General features: G+C 42.9%; 1 protein-coding gene across 8 annotated transcripts in view; it reads left to right on the top strand.

Moving 5' to 3' along the window:
• KAT6B (lysine acetyltransferase 6B) overlaps window positions 1-17463 on the top strand; it is an 89440-nt gene extending 71977 nt beyond the window's left edge. For all 8 annotated transcript variants that reach the window (XM_082223541.1, XM_082223539.1, XM_082223534.1 and 5 more), the window contains 5 exons: window positions 4032-4263; window positions 5402-5561; window positions 6978-7283; window positions 8801-9101; window positions 13577-17463. In XM_082223541.1, the coding sequence (XP_082079667.1) occupies window positions 4032-4263; window positions 5402-5561; window positions 6978-7283; window positions 8801-9101; window positions 13577-16056 (3479 nt within the window). In that variant the 3' untranslated portion in view covers window positions 16057-17463. The remainder of the gene's footprint in view (window positions 1-4031; window positions 4264-5401; window positions 5562-6977; window positions 7284-8800; window positions 9102-13576) is intronic.
• Window positions 17464-18653: the final 1190 nt, after the last annotated feature.

The following is an 18653-nucleotide window of genomic DNA, read 5'->3' as shown; positions in this document are numbered from 1 at the left end:
GTAGGAAGGTGGTGAATTTTGTCCAAAAGAATGCTACGGGCCAGAGTGCAAATTTGGGTAGCAGTTTATAGTCTACAGAATTTCAGAGTTATTTTGAAGCAGGTTATATATCCTTTAAGCAGTAAAGTTCAAACTTTACACCTTCAGGGAACTATTTCTACATTGACTTTTCTGCAACACAGCCCTTGTACATTGCAGAGGATTATGAGACATGTTTTAGTTCATGCAGATAATGTAGGGCACTGGCCAAGCCTCTTGGGCCTCACGGTTTGGCTCATGTGAATTGGGTGTGCCCTCAAAATCTCTCAGCTTTCCTGAAGCTGTGCACTAGAAGGGAATAATAATAATAATAATAATAATAATAATAATAATAATAATAATAATAATTTATTATTTGTACCCCGCCCATCTGGCTGGGTTTCCCCAGCCACTCTGGGCGGCTTCCACAGAAACCAAAAAACACTAAAATATCATACATTAAAAGCTTCCCTGAATAGGGCCGTCTTAAGATATCTTCTGAATGTCAGGTAGTTGTCCATCACCTTGACATCCAATGGGAGGGCATTCCACAGGGCGGGCGCCACCACCGAAAAGGCCCTCTGCCTGGTTCCCTGTAGCTTGGCTTCTCGTAATGAGGGAACCGCCAGAAGGCCCTCGGCGCTGGACCTCAGTGTCCGGGCAGAACGATGGGGGTGGAGACGCTCCTTCAGGTATACTGGGCCGAAGCCGTTTAGGGAAGATTGGGAGCAGGGCATATCCTGCTTTCTTACTGAAAATAATGTTTCTTTGAAGAACCCCAAAGGTTCCAAGGAACCCCAGGACTCCCCAGAAAACAGCTTGAACAGTTTGCCATTCGGAGTGCCATTTTTAATAAACGCTCCTGTTAGCAAGCTGTTGCTCATGTTAGAAAACTATAATAGGTCTTGAAAGTATTAGCTCTTTGAATTTTTGTTGTATCTCTAAAAGTCAGGAACTTGAGCCCATAAATATATAGAACACATCAGTTGTCTGTATGATGCTGTATCTCCAGTAGTAGATATTTTCATATTGCTGAAAGTTAGTGTAGCTTGGTGGCTAAAGTGATGGAGGGAATCTCTGATTTGGGAATCTCTGATTTGAGTCTCACTTGGTTGCCCTAGTCAACCCACTGTCTCAGCCTCATTCCAACATCTGTCATATGGGGGAAATAATGCTGATTTATCTTACAGGCTTATAAGAATTACAGCACAATAATTCATGTGAAGTGCTATGTAAATGTTGAGTGTAACAAGCCAGCATTCTGAGAGATGTCACACTTCTTGTTCAAACATCAGATTTGTTTGATAAATAGAAACAAAATCCGTTTGTCAGGAGAAGGGGTCTGTCTACAGTGGTGCCTCGCAAGACGAAATTAATCCGTTCCACGAGTCTCTTCGTCTAGCGGCTTTTTCGTCTTGCAAAGCAACCCACTTAGCGGATTAGCGCTATTAGCGGTTTAGCGGCTATTAAAGGGACGCGGATGGCGCTGTGGGTAAAAGCCTCAGCGCCTAGGGCTTGCCGATCGAAAGGTCGGCGTTTCGAATCCCCGCGGCGGGGTGCGCTCCCGTTGTTCGGTCCCAGCGCCTGCCAACCTAGCAGTTCGAAAGCACCCTCGGGTGCAAGTAGATAAATAGGGACCGCTTACTAGCGGGAAGGTAAACGGTGTTTCCGTGTGCGGCTCTGGCACGCCAGAGCAGCGATGTCACGCTGGCCACATGACCCGGAAGTGTCTCCGGACAGCGCTGGCCCCTGGCCTCTTGAGTGAGATGGGCGCACAACCCCAGAGTCTGTCAAGACTGGCCCGTACGGGCAGGGGTACCTTTACCTTTAAAGGCTTAGCGGCTGTTAAAGGCTTAGCGGATTAGTGGCTAAAAGGCTATTAACGGCTTAGCGGCTTAGAAAAAGGGGGGGGGGAGCGAAAAAAAATCAGAATACTTGCAAGACGTTTTCGTCTTGCAAAGCAAGCCCATAGGGAAAATCGTCTTGCGAAGCAGCTCAAAAACAGAAAACCCTTTCGTCTAGCGGGTTTTCCGTCTTGCGAGGCATTCGTCTTGCGGGGCACCACTGTATATGGGTTCACAAGCTGAGCTTTACCTTGCACATATACTTGAATTGTTGTTTGTTGTACATACAGAAAGAGTTCCTAGTTCAAAAAGTCAAGTGATATTATTAGAAGTTGACAGGGAAGAGAACCTTGATGCCTAAATTGTACAGAGATTTAATCTACACCATGATGAAGACTTTAAAATACTAGGAAGCTGTAATTATTTATTATCTCTTTCATTGGATACTCCAACATGGTTGCACAGAAAAAAAATACTTGCCTGGTGTTAGTGCTAACAGCAGAGTTCATATTATAAAAATACTATTAATGTTGTGTGTATGTCATTATCTTTGCTCTGTTTTTATACTTAAGCTTCTTCATATTCTGAAGATTTTAACAGGTATATTGACATTAACATTCAGAGAAATACTTGTGATTACTGCTTCCTTGTTTTGATAAATCATTTATTTGGATTTTAGAAACTATATGATGGTAAAGGTATGTTTTTGTAAACAAACAAACAGTTTTTTTATAGCTGTAGCTATGGATACATTTTAACACCGCTGAGTTGCTTGTTACATTTCATTAGAAAGAGCATGTAGGACAGAGAGATCAATAGGATTATCTTGGATTCCCTGTTGACGCCCTGCTTGAATTAAACCAAAAAGGTTTTTGTGTGTGTGTTGGATTCCCTCCCTAAAATTATTTTTCCATTTGGTCAAAAATAAAAATTCAGATGTGAATGTTCAGGACATCCTCCTGTGTATCTATTTTGTGTAATGATTATGCTAATTTCCAGTTAGGAGAGTTCAAAATACAAATTCCTCCAATTCAGAAAGTCTCATCCTGTTTTTATCTTGGTCCCATTGAATTTTAATCTGGCTTGAAGTGAGGTTCCACTCTACTGCTAGCCAGCCTTCTCTACCAGTTCAACTGTTCCTTTCCAAGGAAAAACTTAGCTCTGAAAAGAGAGATGAGTGCCTCTTGGTGATGTGGGCTTCCTAGGCATGTTTTGGAAGGGAGTGTGGGATTTGTAGTTTCCTCTGCTTTCCCAATTCAATTTGGATGGAAGAGAATCTAAGACGATCCTACTGGATTAGACAAATGACCCATCTAGTCCACAGCCCTGTTCTCACAGTGGCCAACCAGATAACTGTGGGAAACTTACAAGCAGGAGCTGAGTGCAAGAGAATTCACCCTTCCTGCAGATTCCCTCAACTGGTATTCAGAAGCTTACTGCCACTGACCAAATCCCATGCTCCCTGGCAGGAAACAATATTTCTGAGCATGCTTGAAAGCAATAGCGTTCATTTAGAAATAGACCAATGTGTAATCTTCGGCGAGTTGTCCCAGTGACCAGTTACTCCTCCTTTTCTCAAAGTGAAGAGGTTGTGTTCTTCTGTTTTGCTTGAGAACGTGTATGGGGAGTAGCAGAGGAAGGGGTATGTGTGAGCTTCATCCATTTCTTAAATAAGCTTTTTTAAAAAAGCTTGAGGAAAAAATGAGTTTTGAGGCAAGCCAAGAAGAGTTCGCTCATCAGTACAGTGGAACCTCGGCTTTTGAGCATCTCAGAAGCTGAACAATTCGGAACCCAAACGTCAAAAACCCAGAAGTAATTGCTTACGTTTTTGAATGTGCCTCGGAAATCAAAGAGCTTTCGAGGCATGTTTTTCATTTTTTCCCCCCATTGACTTTGCAGCCAGCCCATTGATCCTCAGTTTTCGAATGTTTCGGATGGCAAACAATCTTGCAGAATGGATTATGTTCGAAAACCGAGGTTCCACTGTACTTTGGTATGAGAAACTTGAGAAAAATATTCTCCAATGGTCTTTGATGTTGCTGTTTGCTGTGGAATACTCATTTTACTGTTGCTTTGAATGACTATTTTTTTAAAGGATGGGTTCTAAACACTTGTGGCTGATTGCATTGGTGACATATTTGTGATTTTTGCCTCCACCTCTTCTGCTAGGTTACTTACTTTCTAGAAGAGAGGGACAAGCAGGATCTCCTGAAAAGCCACTCTCTGATCTGGGTCGTGTCTCCTACTTAGCCTATTGGAAAAGTGTCGTCTTGGAATATCTCTATTGCCATCATGAGAAACAGATCAGCATCAAGGGCATGAGCCGAGCAACGGGAATGTGTCCCCATGACATTGCCACCACCCTGCAGCACCACAGCATGATAGACAGAAAAGAAGAAAAGTCAGTAAACATTATTGTTGCTTGAGTAGCTACCGTCTGAATTGCATTTGCCAACCATGTTGCCTGCTTCCGTTTTATACATTTTGCTAGCTTTTGATCTCCCTTTTGCATATGAGAAGCCCATATGATGAGGGTTTACAGTCACAATTGTGCCCGTGGAGGGCATTCTGAATTCTGAGAGGCTCCTTCATTGGAACTGCATAGACGAGAGAGTACAGTATCGGCAAGATAAAGGCTGTTCATAAGGATAGTGTTTCTTTCAGCCATTGTGGCTTTCAAAAACGAAAAAGTGTCAGTGCGGTCAGGTGACTGCTGGAATATATTTCCACAACCTGTTCTTTCTTGGGAATCTATGCCCTATAACGATCCCACGTAGTGAGAGGGTAGCACTTGCCACCGTCTTCTGGGAAAGAGTCTTTACCTCCCAGGAGTATATATGTCAGGCACCAATCTGGACATGCCCCCTTACATGGAGCAGGTATTACAAGGTAGACCTTCTTCATCGGAAAGCACCTTTGAGAGAAGAGGTATGCAGAGTCTTTCAATCCAGAATAGAGTAGGACACTCACAAGTTGTTTCCCTATCTCCCAGCACGCACACATATGCCCCTCATTCCCAAGGAGAGACTTGTTTTCTAGAGAAAGAAAAAAGATTTACTGGAAAGTTCAACAAGCATCTGTCCGTCCTTCCTTCCTTCTTTCATTCCTTCCGCACCACCATTTTCAGTGTGGATATATAAAGAATGAACTGATCTTGCCAATTCATCCATCCTCCCACTCCCCATCTTCTCATTTGACTGTTGCTGTTTCACCAAACCTCAAGCTTGTTTCTACTAGGTAACCTGTTGAACCTGTTTTGACCTGTTCTGTCTTCCTAGCATAGTTATGCTATGATGCTTGATTCTGTGGCTATCTTAATTGTCTGTAGACTTCAGGCTGTTTTGTTAATGGGAGTAATAGACTGGCATAAATGGCTTCTTATCCATAAGCTGCCTTGAGCACACTCCCATGGAAAGGTGGATATGCATTTAATTAATAAGCAAGCTCCCAAATCGAAACTTGTTATAACTAAACATATGCTTCCATCTGCTTTGTGTACATTTTTATATTTCTTAATATCTGATGTGTTTAAATTGTAGATTTATAGTAATTAGAAGGGAGAAACTGATTTCAAACCACATGGAGAAACTGAAAACCAACCCACGCATGAATGAAGTAGATCCAGAAAGCTTGAGGTGGACTCCTCTTTTGGTTCCTAATGCAGCAGTTTCAGAGGAAGAGAGAGAAGCTGAAAAAGAGGTAATAGGGGACACACACTAAGTCTTCTAATGTACATCCTAAACATTTAAGTGGATATGTCGTAAGACAACTGGTGTAGCATATTAAGTGATAGGAGATGTCCTAGCTGCTCATACGGCAAGCTGGGCAATGGCACAGCATGCTCTTGGGTTTATTTATATAGCTCCATTGATCTGGATAGTGCTACATAGTAGCATAAGGAAATGACAAAGCTTTTACTCCAAGGAGCTTAAGATCTAAATTTAGACAACGGTGAGGAAGTGAGACCGAGACGGTGGAAATGAACCTGTGGAGAGGAATACGAGCAAATGTCATTGCACATTATGGGGCTTTATTTCAATTGGGGAGGAGGCCTTAAGGGTTAAGCCAAAGACCTCATGGAGGGAGGGAGTTTTGAGGTGGGTCTTGAGTAAAGAGTGATAGAGGAACGATACCATGTAGAATTAGCATTGTGAATCTTCTAAGAAAGAGTTCTAGGCAAGAAAGAGCAGGACAAAGAATTGGCAGGGTAGTTTTGTTTTAAGAGAGTAGAAAAGTAAGGGCCAGGAAGAGAAGGATGAGGATAAGAGAGTGGCGAAAGATTTTATCAGCAGAGTTGTGGATAACGGTGAGCTGTTTGGAATGCGATAAGGAAGGGCCAGAAGGAGGGAGGCTGCAGTAGTCAAGGCATGAAGTGGCCAAGGTATATCCTAGAATTATAGCCAATAGGACAGAGAGAAAGTGTGTTGAATTTTCATTACTATATTATCTGGTGTGAAGGGGAATGGCTCTGACACATGATATGAGCAGCAAATGAAGGAGAATAATCAAAATTAAACAATATTCTGTTCCTTGTTTCACAAATGGTGCTGAGATATAAAAATAGCACATTTCAAGAAGTAAAATAGTATAAGCTAGTGGACTCCAGTACTATCTATTTGTTTGGCAAAAATGCTTGAGAGAGAAGTTGTAAACCTTGGAATTTGGAGTGTGGGTATAAAGCCTGAAAAACCTGAAAGATCAATATGGAATAGTTTTTATTCTGCCCCCTACCCCCTTCTAAAGTGTTACATTCATGGACTGGAGCCAGTTGGGTACAGTGCTCAAAGGCTTATTGTGTCAATCAATTATTTTGTGTTTATGAAGTTGTTCAAAGTGATCCATGTCAGAGGGCTTGTAATGTAGTGCTAGAAGAACTAAAATCAATTTGTTGCTTCATTAATAGTGCTAAATATCCCATGAAACGCAGCCTTTTGGGATTTATTATCCAGTTTTAGAAAAACCACTAGGATGAATTGGCCTAGATGCTGTTGCTTGGGTAGCTTTCAGCACTAATCAGGGTTGACTTATTGTAACTTTTTTTAAAAAGCTGAACTAAAAGAATAACAGCTAAGCACTGTTTCGGTGACCCATTATTTTAACCTCTCTGCCCCTCAGGCTGAGCGACTGATGGAACAAGCAAGCTGCTGGGAAAAGGAAGAGCAAGAGCTGTTCTCCACGAGAGCTAATAGGCAATTGCCTGCAAAAGTGCAATCTAAAAACAAGTATCTGCGACCTCCAGAGAATATAACAGTATTAGCAGAGCGAGGGCAGGCCACTGATCTGCCAAAAGAAAGCAGTGGGGAGGAAGAGGAGGAGGAGGAGGAAGAAGAGGAGGAGGAAGAAGAGGAGGATGTGGATGGGCATTGTCAAAATTCTCCTCCAAGGCTGGCAAAGCCTCAGATGCTTGCTGTGAAGAGAAAGGTCAGTTGTTGTTTTTAAATTGGGGTAGACTCCACTGTTACAATGACAGTCCAAAGACTCTTAACAGGACTTTGCACGGCATGGACTTCATAGGGACGCATATGTTTTAAATAAGTAACTAAATCTCTTTGCAATAATTTATTTCACAGAAGACAAAGCATGCCCAACAGCTTGAGTTGAGAATAAAACAGAAATGTAGTCTGACCATTCTTCTGATCCAACATTTTTATTCTGTAATCTGATTCTGAATACCCATTTCACAGAAGCCGAGCTGATTAATTTCTCCAGATCAGCCCTAAATTCCTTTCTCTACTAGAGGGGCCAGTTCAAGGAGTCCTGCTAGCACAATGGGGCTTCCCTCCTGCATGCAGCCTGAGCACCCCCTAAATCCACTTACGAGGGCTGGCGGAGAGGAGATTGTTCCATCTGACAAGCGGACGTACTTGCACTAATTAAGCAATCATAATAGTGTAGCATTGAACTCCACCTGAGGTCTTTCAGATCTGATTTTGGCGGTGGAAGCATTTACATTTCCCTTTCTGTCTTGCATGCCTTCCTTTCCTGTATATTGTCTTAATAATTTTCATTCCATTTAGACTTTTACCAATAAAATCAAGAGCTGTATAAAAATATTGCCCTCTGCTGGTTGCCTGTAGTGTTAATTGTAATTATTGCCATTCAAATACCATATATTTGTTTTTTTGAAGGTTCAGTATGCTATTCTATGGCATAGTAGAATTCAGGAACACAAAAATAGGAGGTTAGGTATTAGCATTAGGATGTGTCTTATGTGTCTCACCCCAGTCCTAAATTAGCCCTGTCTGAAGAAGTACCTTCTAGTCTTGGCCATGTTCCCTCTTTTTCTTGCTAGCTAAAACATTGACGTGTATAGTCACACCTTTTGCATTGGGCATTAACACAAAGATGACTACCCTTTGGTCTCTTGCTCTCACACAGTAACAGTTTATAATCCTGAATTAATTCAATATCCACTAAACTGTAAACTTCGAAATAGCAAAATAACTGTCTTTAGCATAGCTTTAGTTGGCTTTCAATATTTACAGTATTTAGAGAAACTTCACTGTGAATATTCAGGTTACATTTCTGTGTAATCTAAATTGTATGTGCAGCTAGAGTTAAATAGATTAGAAATACACATCGAGGCAACTGGTACTGTTTTGGCACCAGTAGGTGGTGTTGCCTTAGTCCACGTTGTTCTTCACTGTGGTATATACTGGTATTGGTGTTCTTATTCAGTAAAGTGTTTGGTGGAGATGTTAGAATTTCACAGCAACTCCCAAAGCACATTAGAGCTGTTTTTGAGTGAATAACGGAGATTGAGATTTAAATGTGGTACAGAGGAATGTATGTAGAAGTGTTGGCTGGAACAGAGCCAGTGACATTTGAACTGTCATGTAGGCTGGACTGCCGTGAGTATACATCACATAACTTGTTTGGTTTAGCAGAAAGGATGTTGGTTCTTTGCCCAACTTTCACATTTCTAACATTATTTTTAGAGACCTTTCATCTTGAAAAAGAAAAGGGGTCGTAAACGCAGAAAGATTAATAGCAGTGTTACAACGGAGACAATTTCTGAAACCACAGAAGTTTTGGATGAGCCCTTTGATAACTTGGAAGAAGAGCAGCCCATGACACAGCTGGAGCCCACTTGTGAGATAGATGGGGAAGACGATGAATCTAAACCTGGGATTCCAGAAGCGTTCCAGTGTCAGTCCGAGGAGAAGGAAGAAAATGAGCTGGAAGAGGAGGAGCAGGAGAAAGACAATCACTGTTACCAAAATGATACTCCATGCAGAGGTGAGTACAAAATAGATTTTGTCTGCAGTTCTGTATACATAGAACTGGAAGCAAACCCCAATGAATTCAGCGGGACTTGCTTCTGAATAAACATGCATAGGATTGAGTCTTCCAGTTGTCTTTCACAGGCTGTTTTCACATCAGTTCAAAGAAATCAGACTTGCGATAGCTTTGGTACCATTTGCTAACATATACTTTGCAGCTTCTTATTTAAACTGTGAAGCCCTTTTGACAAATGACACTTAGTCCTGTGTCTTGCTTTTATTGAAAGGCTGAATAACTTCTTAAATTTTCTTTCTCCCCTTTCCTTAAACTGCAATTTAGCCATTTTAATCTGTAAGGTTCCTTTTCATATTCTGTAACCAACGCCTTTGAAATTTCTTTCAAATTGAAGAATGCTTGGTCCTGCCACTGTAGAATAAAACAGTTTTCCTTCAGTGGATGAGAGGTTGGAATATTCTCTCCTCCACTGGGTAGGGCTGGCCGACCATAATTTATATCATCTTCCAGTTATCCCAGTGTTCACTAGGAGGGCTTGTCTCTTGTGCTTTTGCTCCCAATGCACAACAGTGGAGTGGGCTGCTTTCTTCTGCTTTCTTTTTGGCCTTCCTTTGGCCCGTTCCCTTACTTTCCCCAGACCTGTTAGTTGGCAGGGAAGGAGGGAGACCAATGTGCAGGGGAGCAGAAGCTACAAAGCTAGCACAGAGAGAAGCAGCCACATGCCAGCAGCTTGCTCTGAATCAGGTAAAAGGACTGGGTAATCGGGATGCAGCAAGCATGCAAATTGGCTCACATAGAATTGAATGGGCCAGAAACATCAACAGAGGGCTACGTTGGGTCGGAGGAATGTGATGCAGCCGTTCTGAAGGACTTCCTGTAGAGGGCCCCCACAAGTCGGTAACCGGCAGTCTTCCTCTTGATTCTAGGGTCTCTGGAGTGTGCTCAGATGACTTGACCCTCTGGTACTGCAGTTTCCTAGCCAGTCGAGTGTCTTCCCTGTAGTTCCTTGGAGTCATAGGCAGTCGGAGTCACCTAGAGAAGCTGCTCCTTCCCCAAGTACAGGCAGCCAAAGATCATGCAGGTTGCAATGCAGACACAGAGATCTCTCAATGCATAGATGTCCCTAGGATATTGTTAAGTTCAATGGTTGTGTAATAGAGTGCGTTCCCTGGGCCCTTATTCCACTCCAGACCTTTACAGTAGCTCCTGTAGTCCCACCAGGGAGGACCTCATGTGCTTCTACAACTGGAGTGAGGAACCTGTGTCCCTTCAGGTCTACTGGACTCCCATCGTCCCTGACTACAGGCCATACTGGCTGGGGCTGATGGGAGTTGGAGTCCAGCAGCATTCAGAGGCTCACTTTTATTCTACATGCTTGTCTCTCTCTGCACATGTGAATGCCTTGATTGGTGAATCAGGTAGCATCATCTTGCCATAGATTAAGCTTTTCAGTTCCCAGCAGATCATCATGGATATGAGCCTCTCCTTTCAGGAGCCCATTTCAGCACGCGGTCTGTAGTTTGTGGGGAGAGGCTACCCATAGCAAAACATTACTACTACTTCAAGCCACAGCCTTATCCTCTCTGCCTTCAGCTACGATTTGAGAGCTGTCCTTTTTCTTGAAGTCTATTTTAGCATATATGAGGCAGAATGCTATTGACAATACATAGATGGAATACTAATCCTCAAAAAACAACATATACTGTAACAAGAACAAGTTCCCAAAGATTCTGTTCTTACACGCATATGTTGTGGACTTTTCCAGCAGCACATATGTTTTGAGACAGAATATTTAGAGAAGGCAATGTAATTACTGGTAAAAGAATTGCATTATGCTCCAAATTAGCTCGATTAAATACTCCAGATGGGAAACAATAAGACAATGTTATATAAAAATATATATATGCTCGCAGGAACTGCTTACCAGGCATTGGGAAACTGCTCAAGAAATACTTGTTGAACTGCAGTACCGAATGTTGGGGTGCTGCCTCTCAATTGCAGTGTTTAGGTAATCAAAATAAAGAGCATTTTTACAATGTGGCAAAGTTTTGTTCACTGTACAGTATAAGCACAAATGCCTGATACCTCCCAGCAGCTTAAGTTTACAGCTGGCTGGGGCCAATGGGAGCTTCCACCCAGAACAACTGGAGGGTGCCAAGTCAGAGAAGGCTGCTCCAACTTACTAGGGCTACAACATATTGGATGTTTTTCTCCATTGAGATAAACTATGTGTAGAAACAAGCAAGGGCATGTATGACGAGCAGGCATCCCATGCTCTGATGCCTGATCTCTGTACTCATGGCAAAACAAACTTCCACACCTCGCTTAATAATGCAGTGCTGTTCATTATTTTTCCCATAGGGAAATTGTATTTAAAAAAGAAAAATGTCACACATGAAGAAACCTTTGGGTTCCATGACTTGGTGATGGATGTGCCAATATTTAGTTCTATAGCCCTAGGTTTCTGCACTCAAATTTGTTGAAGGGTTCCTGTTCAAAGCTCATAGTTCAACTTCAGCTGAATAATATTTCTTGGCTTTGGATGCTAAAATGTCAAGTGATTTAGATGTATCTTTTAAAAAAAGATGTTTCTAAGAAACAAACACTTGTTTTTCCCCCTAAAACCAGACAGCTTTGTGAATTTTTGCAAAATGATCCATTCTCCTTCCTTGTGTTTGTAAAGTTCATGCGGATATGTCTACTGTTAGCATTGATTAAAGTGAAAGGTTTAAACTGAGGTGTTGTACAGTTTAATGCTTAGTTTAGTTTGTCCTCTGAATGTTGGATCTGATAAGAGGCTGAGGTTTGTTCTGTATTGCATGCTTGTTACAATTTGCTGGCATTTAGAAAGCACTTCAGCTGAGTGTGGCGAACCCCCCTTAACTACCGCATTGGCCCGAATATAACCCGCACTTTCCCCCCAAATTCCGATCATGAAAAGTTAAAGTGTGGCTTATATGTCACAAAGAGGTGCCAGCTTGTGTGGGTGATTGGGGGGACAATGTCGTGCATGGCACAATGTCCTGACGTCAGGAGGAGCTGGGGCAGAGCTGAATGTGGTGGCCACGCGGCTTCAATGGCCAGCGGCTCCTCCTCTGCCTCCTCCTGGTGCTGCCAACAGCAGGATGTTGCTTCCCCCTTGTGAAAGGAGGAGAAGGAGCTGGCCACCAGTGCCACAGTCAGATCTGCTCTCTTCCTCCTCTGCTGAGCTGGCGTGACATGCATGCATGCATACATACATACATACATACATACATTGACCTACCTGCTTGGAGATATTTTACAGCAGTTTTTCCCTATATTTGAACATGGCAATTCAGGTCTGCTTCTCATGTTTTCATTTCTGACTATGCTTTCTTAAGACAAATGTCAAGGAGGGTGTTCATTATCCTTGCAGTTTAGGAATATTCAAACTTGACTAGGATTAGGGCAGACATGTACTTCATAAGCTTCAAAGGAGTTGGCTGGTCAGATATGTAGGTCAGAAATACATCTGACCAATCACAAGTATATATGATACTCGTGTTTTGAATGTCTTAAGAATGTGCATTCAGTGATGAAAAACAGAAACTTACCAAATAAAATACTCCTAGTTTATTACATCTGTAAGAAACAGCACAAAGCAATCTTCATGTGATCTTCCTCGCAATATAAAATTATTTGGCTGGGTTTGATTACTATACAGGATAACAAATGTGACTTTGCATAAATGAGACCACTAAGCATACATTAAAAAATACATCTTCTGTTTTTGTAAACTGAACCTCTCTTCCATTGTAGCTTCCCTTTTTAAAAATTTCATCTGTTTCAGTGTAAAATTTCTAAAACCAACAAAAACAAAATTGGATGGAGGTGGATAAAATGTGCATTTGTACAAGTAGCAAATGAATTATATGCCCTTCACATCATCTGACTGTAGTGCAAAAGTCTAGAATGGGATAAATGTTCCATAGCTATCCCTGTGTGTGCATGCATCAATAAAAGCAACATACAGTTCCATGTTTAGTTAATAGTAATAAAGCTAAAGCTTTACCTTTTTTTTTACCTAATAGTAATATTCGTGCCCTGCTTTTCTTTTAAATAATAGCCAAAAGTGGGTGGTATGCAAACATATTGCTGTCAGAGATGGTTAGAATAAGATGATTAGTAGGACAGTGGTACCTCAGGTTAAGAACTTAATTTGTTCTGGAGGTCTGTTCTTAACCTGAAACTGTTCTTAACCTGAAGCACCACTTTAGCTAATGGGGCCTCCTGCTGCTGCGCCGCTGCTGCACGATTTCTGTTCTCATCCTGAAGCAAAGTTCTTAACCCGAGGTAATATTTCTGGGTTAGCAGAGTAACCTGAAGCGTATGTCACCCGAGGTACCACTGTATATATTTTCTTTGACTAGCATTTTGTAAAGCAATTAAGAATAACGTGATAAACTTATTCTCTTCTCTCTCTCCCCCCATCCCCATTTCTCCTTATCCCACAGCTAATGCAGAAGAGGATGTAGCCGTTCTGGAAGATGATGATAAAGACAATCCTGAACCTGTGCTGTGTAAACAAGGATGGCCTAAAGGCGTGAAGCAATGTCCATCCAAATGGAGACAAAACAAGGAGAGAAAACCAGGTTTTAAACTTAATTTGTACACTCCACCTGAGACTCCTATGGAGCCTGACTATCAGGCCTTGGGAGAGGAATTGAAAGAGATAGCGGAAAACAACGCATGCCAGGCATCTGCTGTTACGGAGGAGGTTAAGAATACTGAAACCATTCTTCCACAAGAGGACGAAGTGAGAGATGCGGTATCTGAGTATCTGGAGCTACCCAAGACAGAACAAGCAGAAAACGATTTAGCAGAAGTAGAAGAAAACAACATAGTAGAAGAAATGGAAAGTGTGGATAATCAAGATAAAGACCTGCAAGAGGAAACGGAAATCGATAAAGATGAGCCGGAGCATTTAGAAGAGCAGGAGGAGGAGGACGAAGAAGAGGAGGAGGAGGAGCAATCTCGCAATGAGGATCATGATGCTGATGATGAGGATGAGAGTCACATGGGTCCAACGGAAGTAGAAACTCAGGAGGAAGTACCAGCAGAAGCTCTCAAAGATGTACTTGGGAATGAGGAGCCTTTTTTAGACCCAAGTGAACAGAGTGGTAAATCAAACCAGGAAGACTTAATGGACTGTGGCGTTGACCTTGCAGCCGAATGTGACAGCGAGCACAAAGAGCTTCCTGCTATTCCAGAGCCTGTGCCTGAGTCAGGTAATGAAAATACAGAAAATAAAAACCAAACTGACCGTAATGAACTGAATTCTGCATTCAAGGACACAAATGCTGAAACCATGGAAATAGACTCTGAGACAGTGGAGGCAGTGAAGTCTCTAACGCAGGAAACAACAGAACAGGAAGATGCATTCCAGGATTGTGTAGAGACTCAAGAGGCATGTCGAAGCCTGCAGACTTACGCCAATACTGACCAAAGCCCACAGATGACCACACTGGATGACTGCCAGCAGTCTGATCACAGTAGCCCTGTCTCATCCGTCCAGTCCCATCCCAGCCAGTCAGTTCGTTCTGTTAATAGTCCAAATGTGCCTCCATTAGAAACCAGTTATGCTCAAATCAGCCCCGATCAAAGTGCGATCTCTGTGCCCTCTTTGCAGAACATGGAAACCAGTCCCATGATGGACGTTCCTTCTGTTTCTGACCATTCACAGCAAGTCGTTGATAGTGGATTTAGCGACCTGGGTAGCATTGAGAGCACAACCGAAAACTATGAGAACCCAAGCAGCTATGACTCTACAATGGGCAACAGCATCTGTGGGAACAACAACTCGCAAAACAGCTGTTCGTACAGCAACCTCACGTCTAGCAACATGACTCAAAGTAGTTGTGCGGTGACCCAACAGATGTCTAACGTGAATGGAAGCTGTAGCATGATGCAGAACGCCAGCATCAACTCTCCCCCTCCTTGCAATGTGAAGTCGCCTCAAGGCTGCGTTGTCGAAAGGCCCCCGAGCAGCAACCAGCAGCTTCCGCAGTGCAGCATGGCTGCTAACTTCAGCCCACCTATGCAGTTAAATGAAATCGCAGAGACTGGCAATGCCAACCTTGGCTTGTATGAAAGAATGGGCCAGAGTGAGTTTGCAGCAGGGCATTACCCACAACCGTCGGCCACCTTCAGCCTTGCCAAATTGCAACAGTTAACCAACACACTTATGGACCATTCGTTGCCTTACAGCCACTCAGCTGCTGTCACTTCCTATGCAAATAGTGCCTCTTTGTCTACTTCTCTCAGTAGCACAGGACTCGTTCAGCTTTCTCAGTCTCCTCATCCAGTTCCAGGGGGAGGCCAGGTCCAGACCACGATGACTCCGCCCCCTAACCTCACTCCGCCTCCCATGAATTTGCCGCCACCCCTCTTGCAGCGCAACATGACCACATCCAATATTGGCCTGTCCCATGCCCAGAGACTGCAAACGCAAATGCCTGGCAAGGGCCATGTTTCAGTTAGGACTAAGTCGGCCGCTTTGCCGTCGGCTGCAGCGGCAGCAGCTCACCAGCCGCAGATTTATGGGCGATCCTCGCAGACAGTGACCATGCAAGGGCCTGCACGCACCTTAACCATGCAGCGTGGCATGAACATGAGTGTGAACTTGATGCCAGCTCCGGCTTACAATGTCAGTTCCGTAAACATGAACATGAACCCCCTTAACGCTATGAATGGGTTTAGTATGTCCCAGCCGATGATGAATGGAGCCTATCATGCAAACCACGGTTATATGAATCAAACAGCCCAGTACCCAATGCAGATGCAAATGGGAATGATGGGAAGCCAGCCATATGCCCAGCAGTCAATGCAGACTAACCCCCACAGCAACATGATGTATACCCCCCCAGCACATCATGGTTACATGAACAGCGGCATGTCTAAACAGTCTCTGAATAGCTCTTACATGCGTAGGTAGGATCTGGGGGGAGCGGGGAGGGGAGACAGTTGGTGTACCAAACTGGCATGCTAGGATTTGACCGGCACAAAAAGATGTCCTTTTGGAGAAAACGATTTCAAAACCAGCAATTGGTGTGAATGCAAAAACATTTGTAGGCACCATAAAAAAAACTGTATGCAGCGAAAGGCCTTATATAAATGTGTTCTCGTTTTATTTGTTTTGTAATTTTGCTTTGTTTGCTCTTTTTTTTTTGCGTAACTGAAGTTCTGTGATGATGAAGAACTTCGTCATTGTACTGCAAACACGCGAAACAAGCTGATGGTTCACAGCCATGTTTTATGTGCCTGCTCCCATTTGAAATGTGGATCATAGTTTTGGAGTATATCTGATGTCGTGCTGGACTGTGAGCTTTCCTCCTGTTCTGTCCTTCCCCTCCCCATCTCCTCCACCATGTAAATGCCTTTTTGCATTGCATTCATGGACTATTTTGTTCCTCAAGGTGACACTTTCGCATGCCGCTAATGTCTTTGTTAGTGACAGTGCGTTTCGTAGTACTGTACAAGTGTTGTGCTTAACAGTAAGCCATTTCTTAATTTGTGATTCTCCCCTCCCCTCCTTGATTAGGTTACCCCAGTTTAAGGGGTTTAAAAAATTATATTTTTGTTAATTATATTTTTAAAATCTTGTTTTAAAAAAGCTGTGAAAGTTATTCCAGTATTGAGTCAAACATTTTAAGTGCAACCCACTGGGAAATTCTCGCGTGTCAGCTGTGCTCTTGCACAAATATGGTTAATTTCTATGGGTCTGGCACAGAAGAGAGTGCCCTGGTGGATTGCATCCTTGATTGGTAAATATTTGATGTAAAAGTGAGCCCTGTTTTTGTTCTGGTGGCAGATCCCCTCTGGAGTAGGGGGAAAAGGCAGCTTACTGTTTTGTTTTTTTAATACAAACCTTATTGATTAAAGCATATCAGTGTTTATCAAGTTTTTGAAACATTTTCATATATGTCCAGATACTTGGCAGGATAAAAAAAAAAGTGAATTTGGTGTAAAGTTGCTATTTTATGGAAATGCCTCTAACTTTACATTTTCATTCCATCTGTAGATTTTTCTATCTTTATAAAATATTGGAGTTATTTTTTAAGAAAAGTAAATAGAGCAGTAGCGTGTGAATAGAACAAATGAAGCTTCAAGAGCGCATGTATAAAAAAACAACAACACCAGAAGGTATTTGTGTCTGTTTATATGGCTTCCTTTTTTTGTAGCCTTTGTACCTGTACAGAGTGACTGTAAGGGCCAAAAAGTGGCTTGATTCATGTATAAAACTAGACCCAGTGACACTATTTATGTTACCTTTTTAGCCAGTCACTTAAATAAAGCAAAGACAAGCTGTACATTTTAACATAAAATAAATTATGATGAGCCATTTTTAGCCTCTTGTGCTCTTATCTGACGTGCATAGAGACCAATGAGCCACATTGGCAATTCTTCTTGGTTGCAGGGTGCGGCTCACAAGACAGGGGAATCCTGCAAGCATCCTTGTTTTCGGAAGTCTTCTGTTGCTTTGTTGGTATATCTCTTGATGCCTGATGTTGCCCACTGCAAGGAAAGTGAAGAGTTTTAAAATCTGAATTGACCAAAATATTTTATTAAATATCATAGACTGCAGTAGAAAGCTTGAGTGCTTGTCAACAGTTGTGCTGGTCATGTGTCTAGTGGAGGGGAAGGAGAAGTGGAAGATTCAGTCTCCCCCTCCTCTTCTCCCCCCCCAAAAAAAAAACCCACATATATTTGGTTCAATTGTATATTCCACTCCTGGATCAGTTGGGAAATGTGCATGCATCTTTGCATTTATGCATTCCCTCGTTCGCCTAGAAATACTCATCTGCTTTTGCAGGCATATTGCCTTACAAGGGAAAGAGTGATTGAAAAAATAATGCACCTTTCTTAAGTGTATCTGACATGTCCGGTAAGGAGTCTGGAACACGGTACCCTAGGAGGCCCAAGTCTGATCTGCAGATCCATGGGGAACTAGCCTCGCATGTCAAGATCCCAGTGCATCCATCATCATAGTTTGCTCCATAACAGCTATGAACTTTTCCCAGATGGTTTACAGGGATGGTTACTTGAGTCCACCGGATTGACTGCAATCCCAACAGGTTAAGGTTATGTGTGCCCCTCTAATGGTGAAGTGTATCGTTCCTCTGTGGACCTGACAGTATCTCTGCTGATAAAGGAGTCCAGGCCTGCCCTCCTCCTCTGCTTCCGAACCCTGGTGTTGGTACCTCCACACCACTTTCAACCATGCCCTATTCACTTCGTTTGTAGCCAATGCTTTGGCAGAAATGCAAGCTAGCTGTGCTGGTCCCGGGGAGTAACCATGCGGCGTGGTCCGAGTCCAGTCCGAGGTCGAGGGTGTGGGTGTGGTATGGAGGCTGTCCGTCAAGGCTGAAGCGGGGTCCAAGGCAAGGATTCGGGTGAGGTCAGGAACTCTGGCAGAAGAGCAGGACAGGGTGCCGGCAGGAACAGGTTACCAACAACGTTGCTCCTGAAACCTGGGACTGGGCTGGCTGGCTTTTATCTGCCCTGAGGCATAGGGCAGCCCCGGTCCACAGG

Source organism: Podarcis vaucheri, assembly GCF_965113315.1.
Source record: "Podarcis vaucheri genome assembly, chromosome: 5".
NCBI lineage: Eukaryota > Metazoa > Chordata > Lepidosauria > Squamata > Lacertidae > Podarcis > Podarcis vaucheri.
This window is presented reverse-complemented; position numbering and strand designations above follow the sequence as displayed.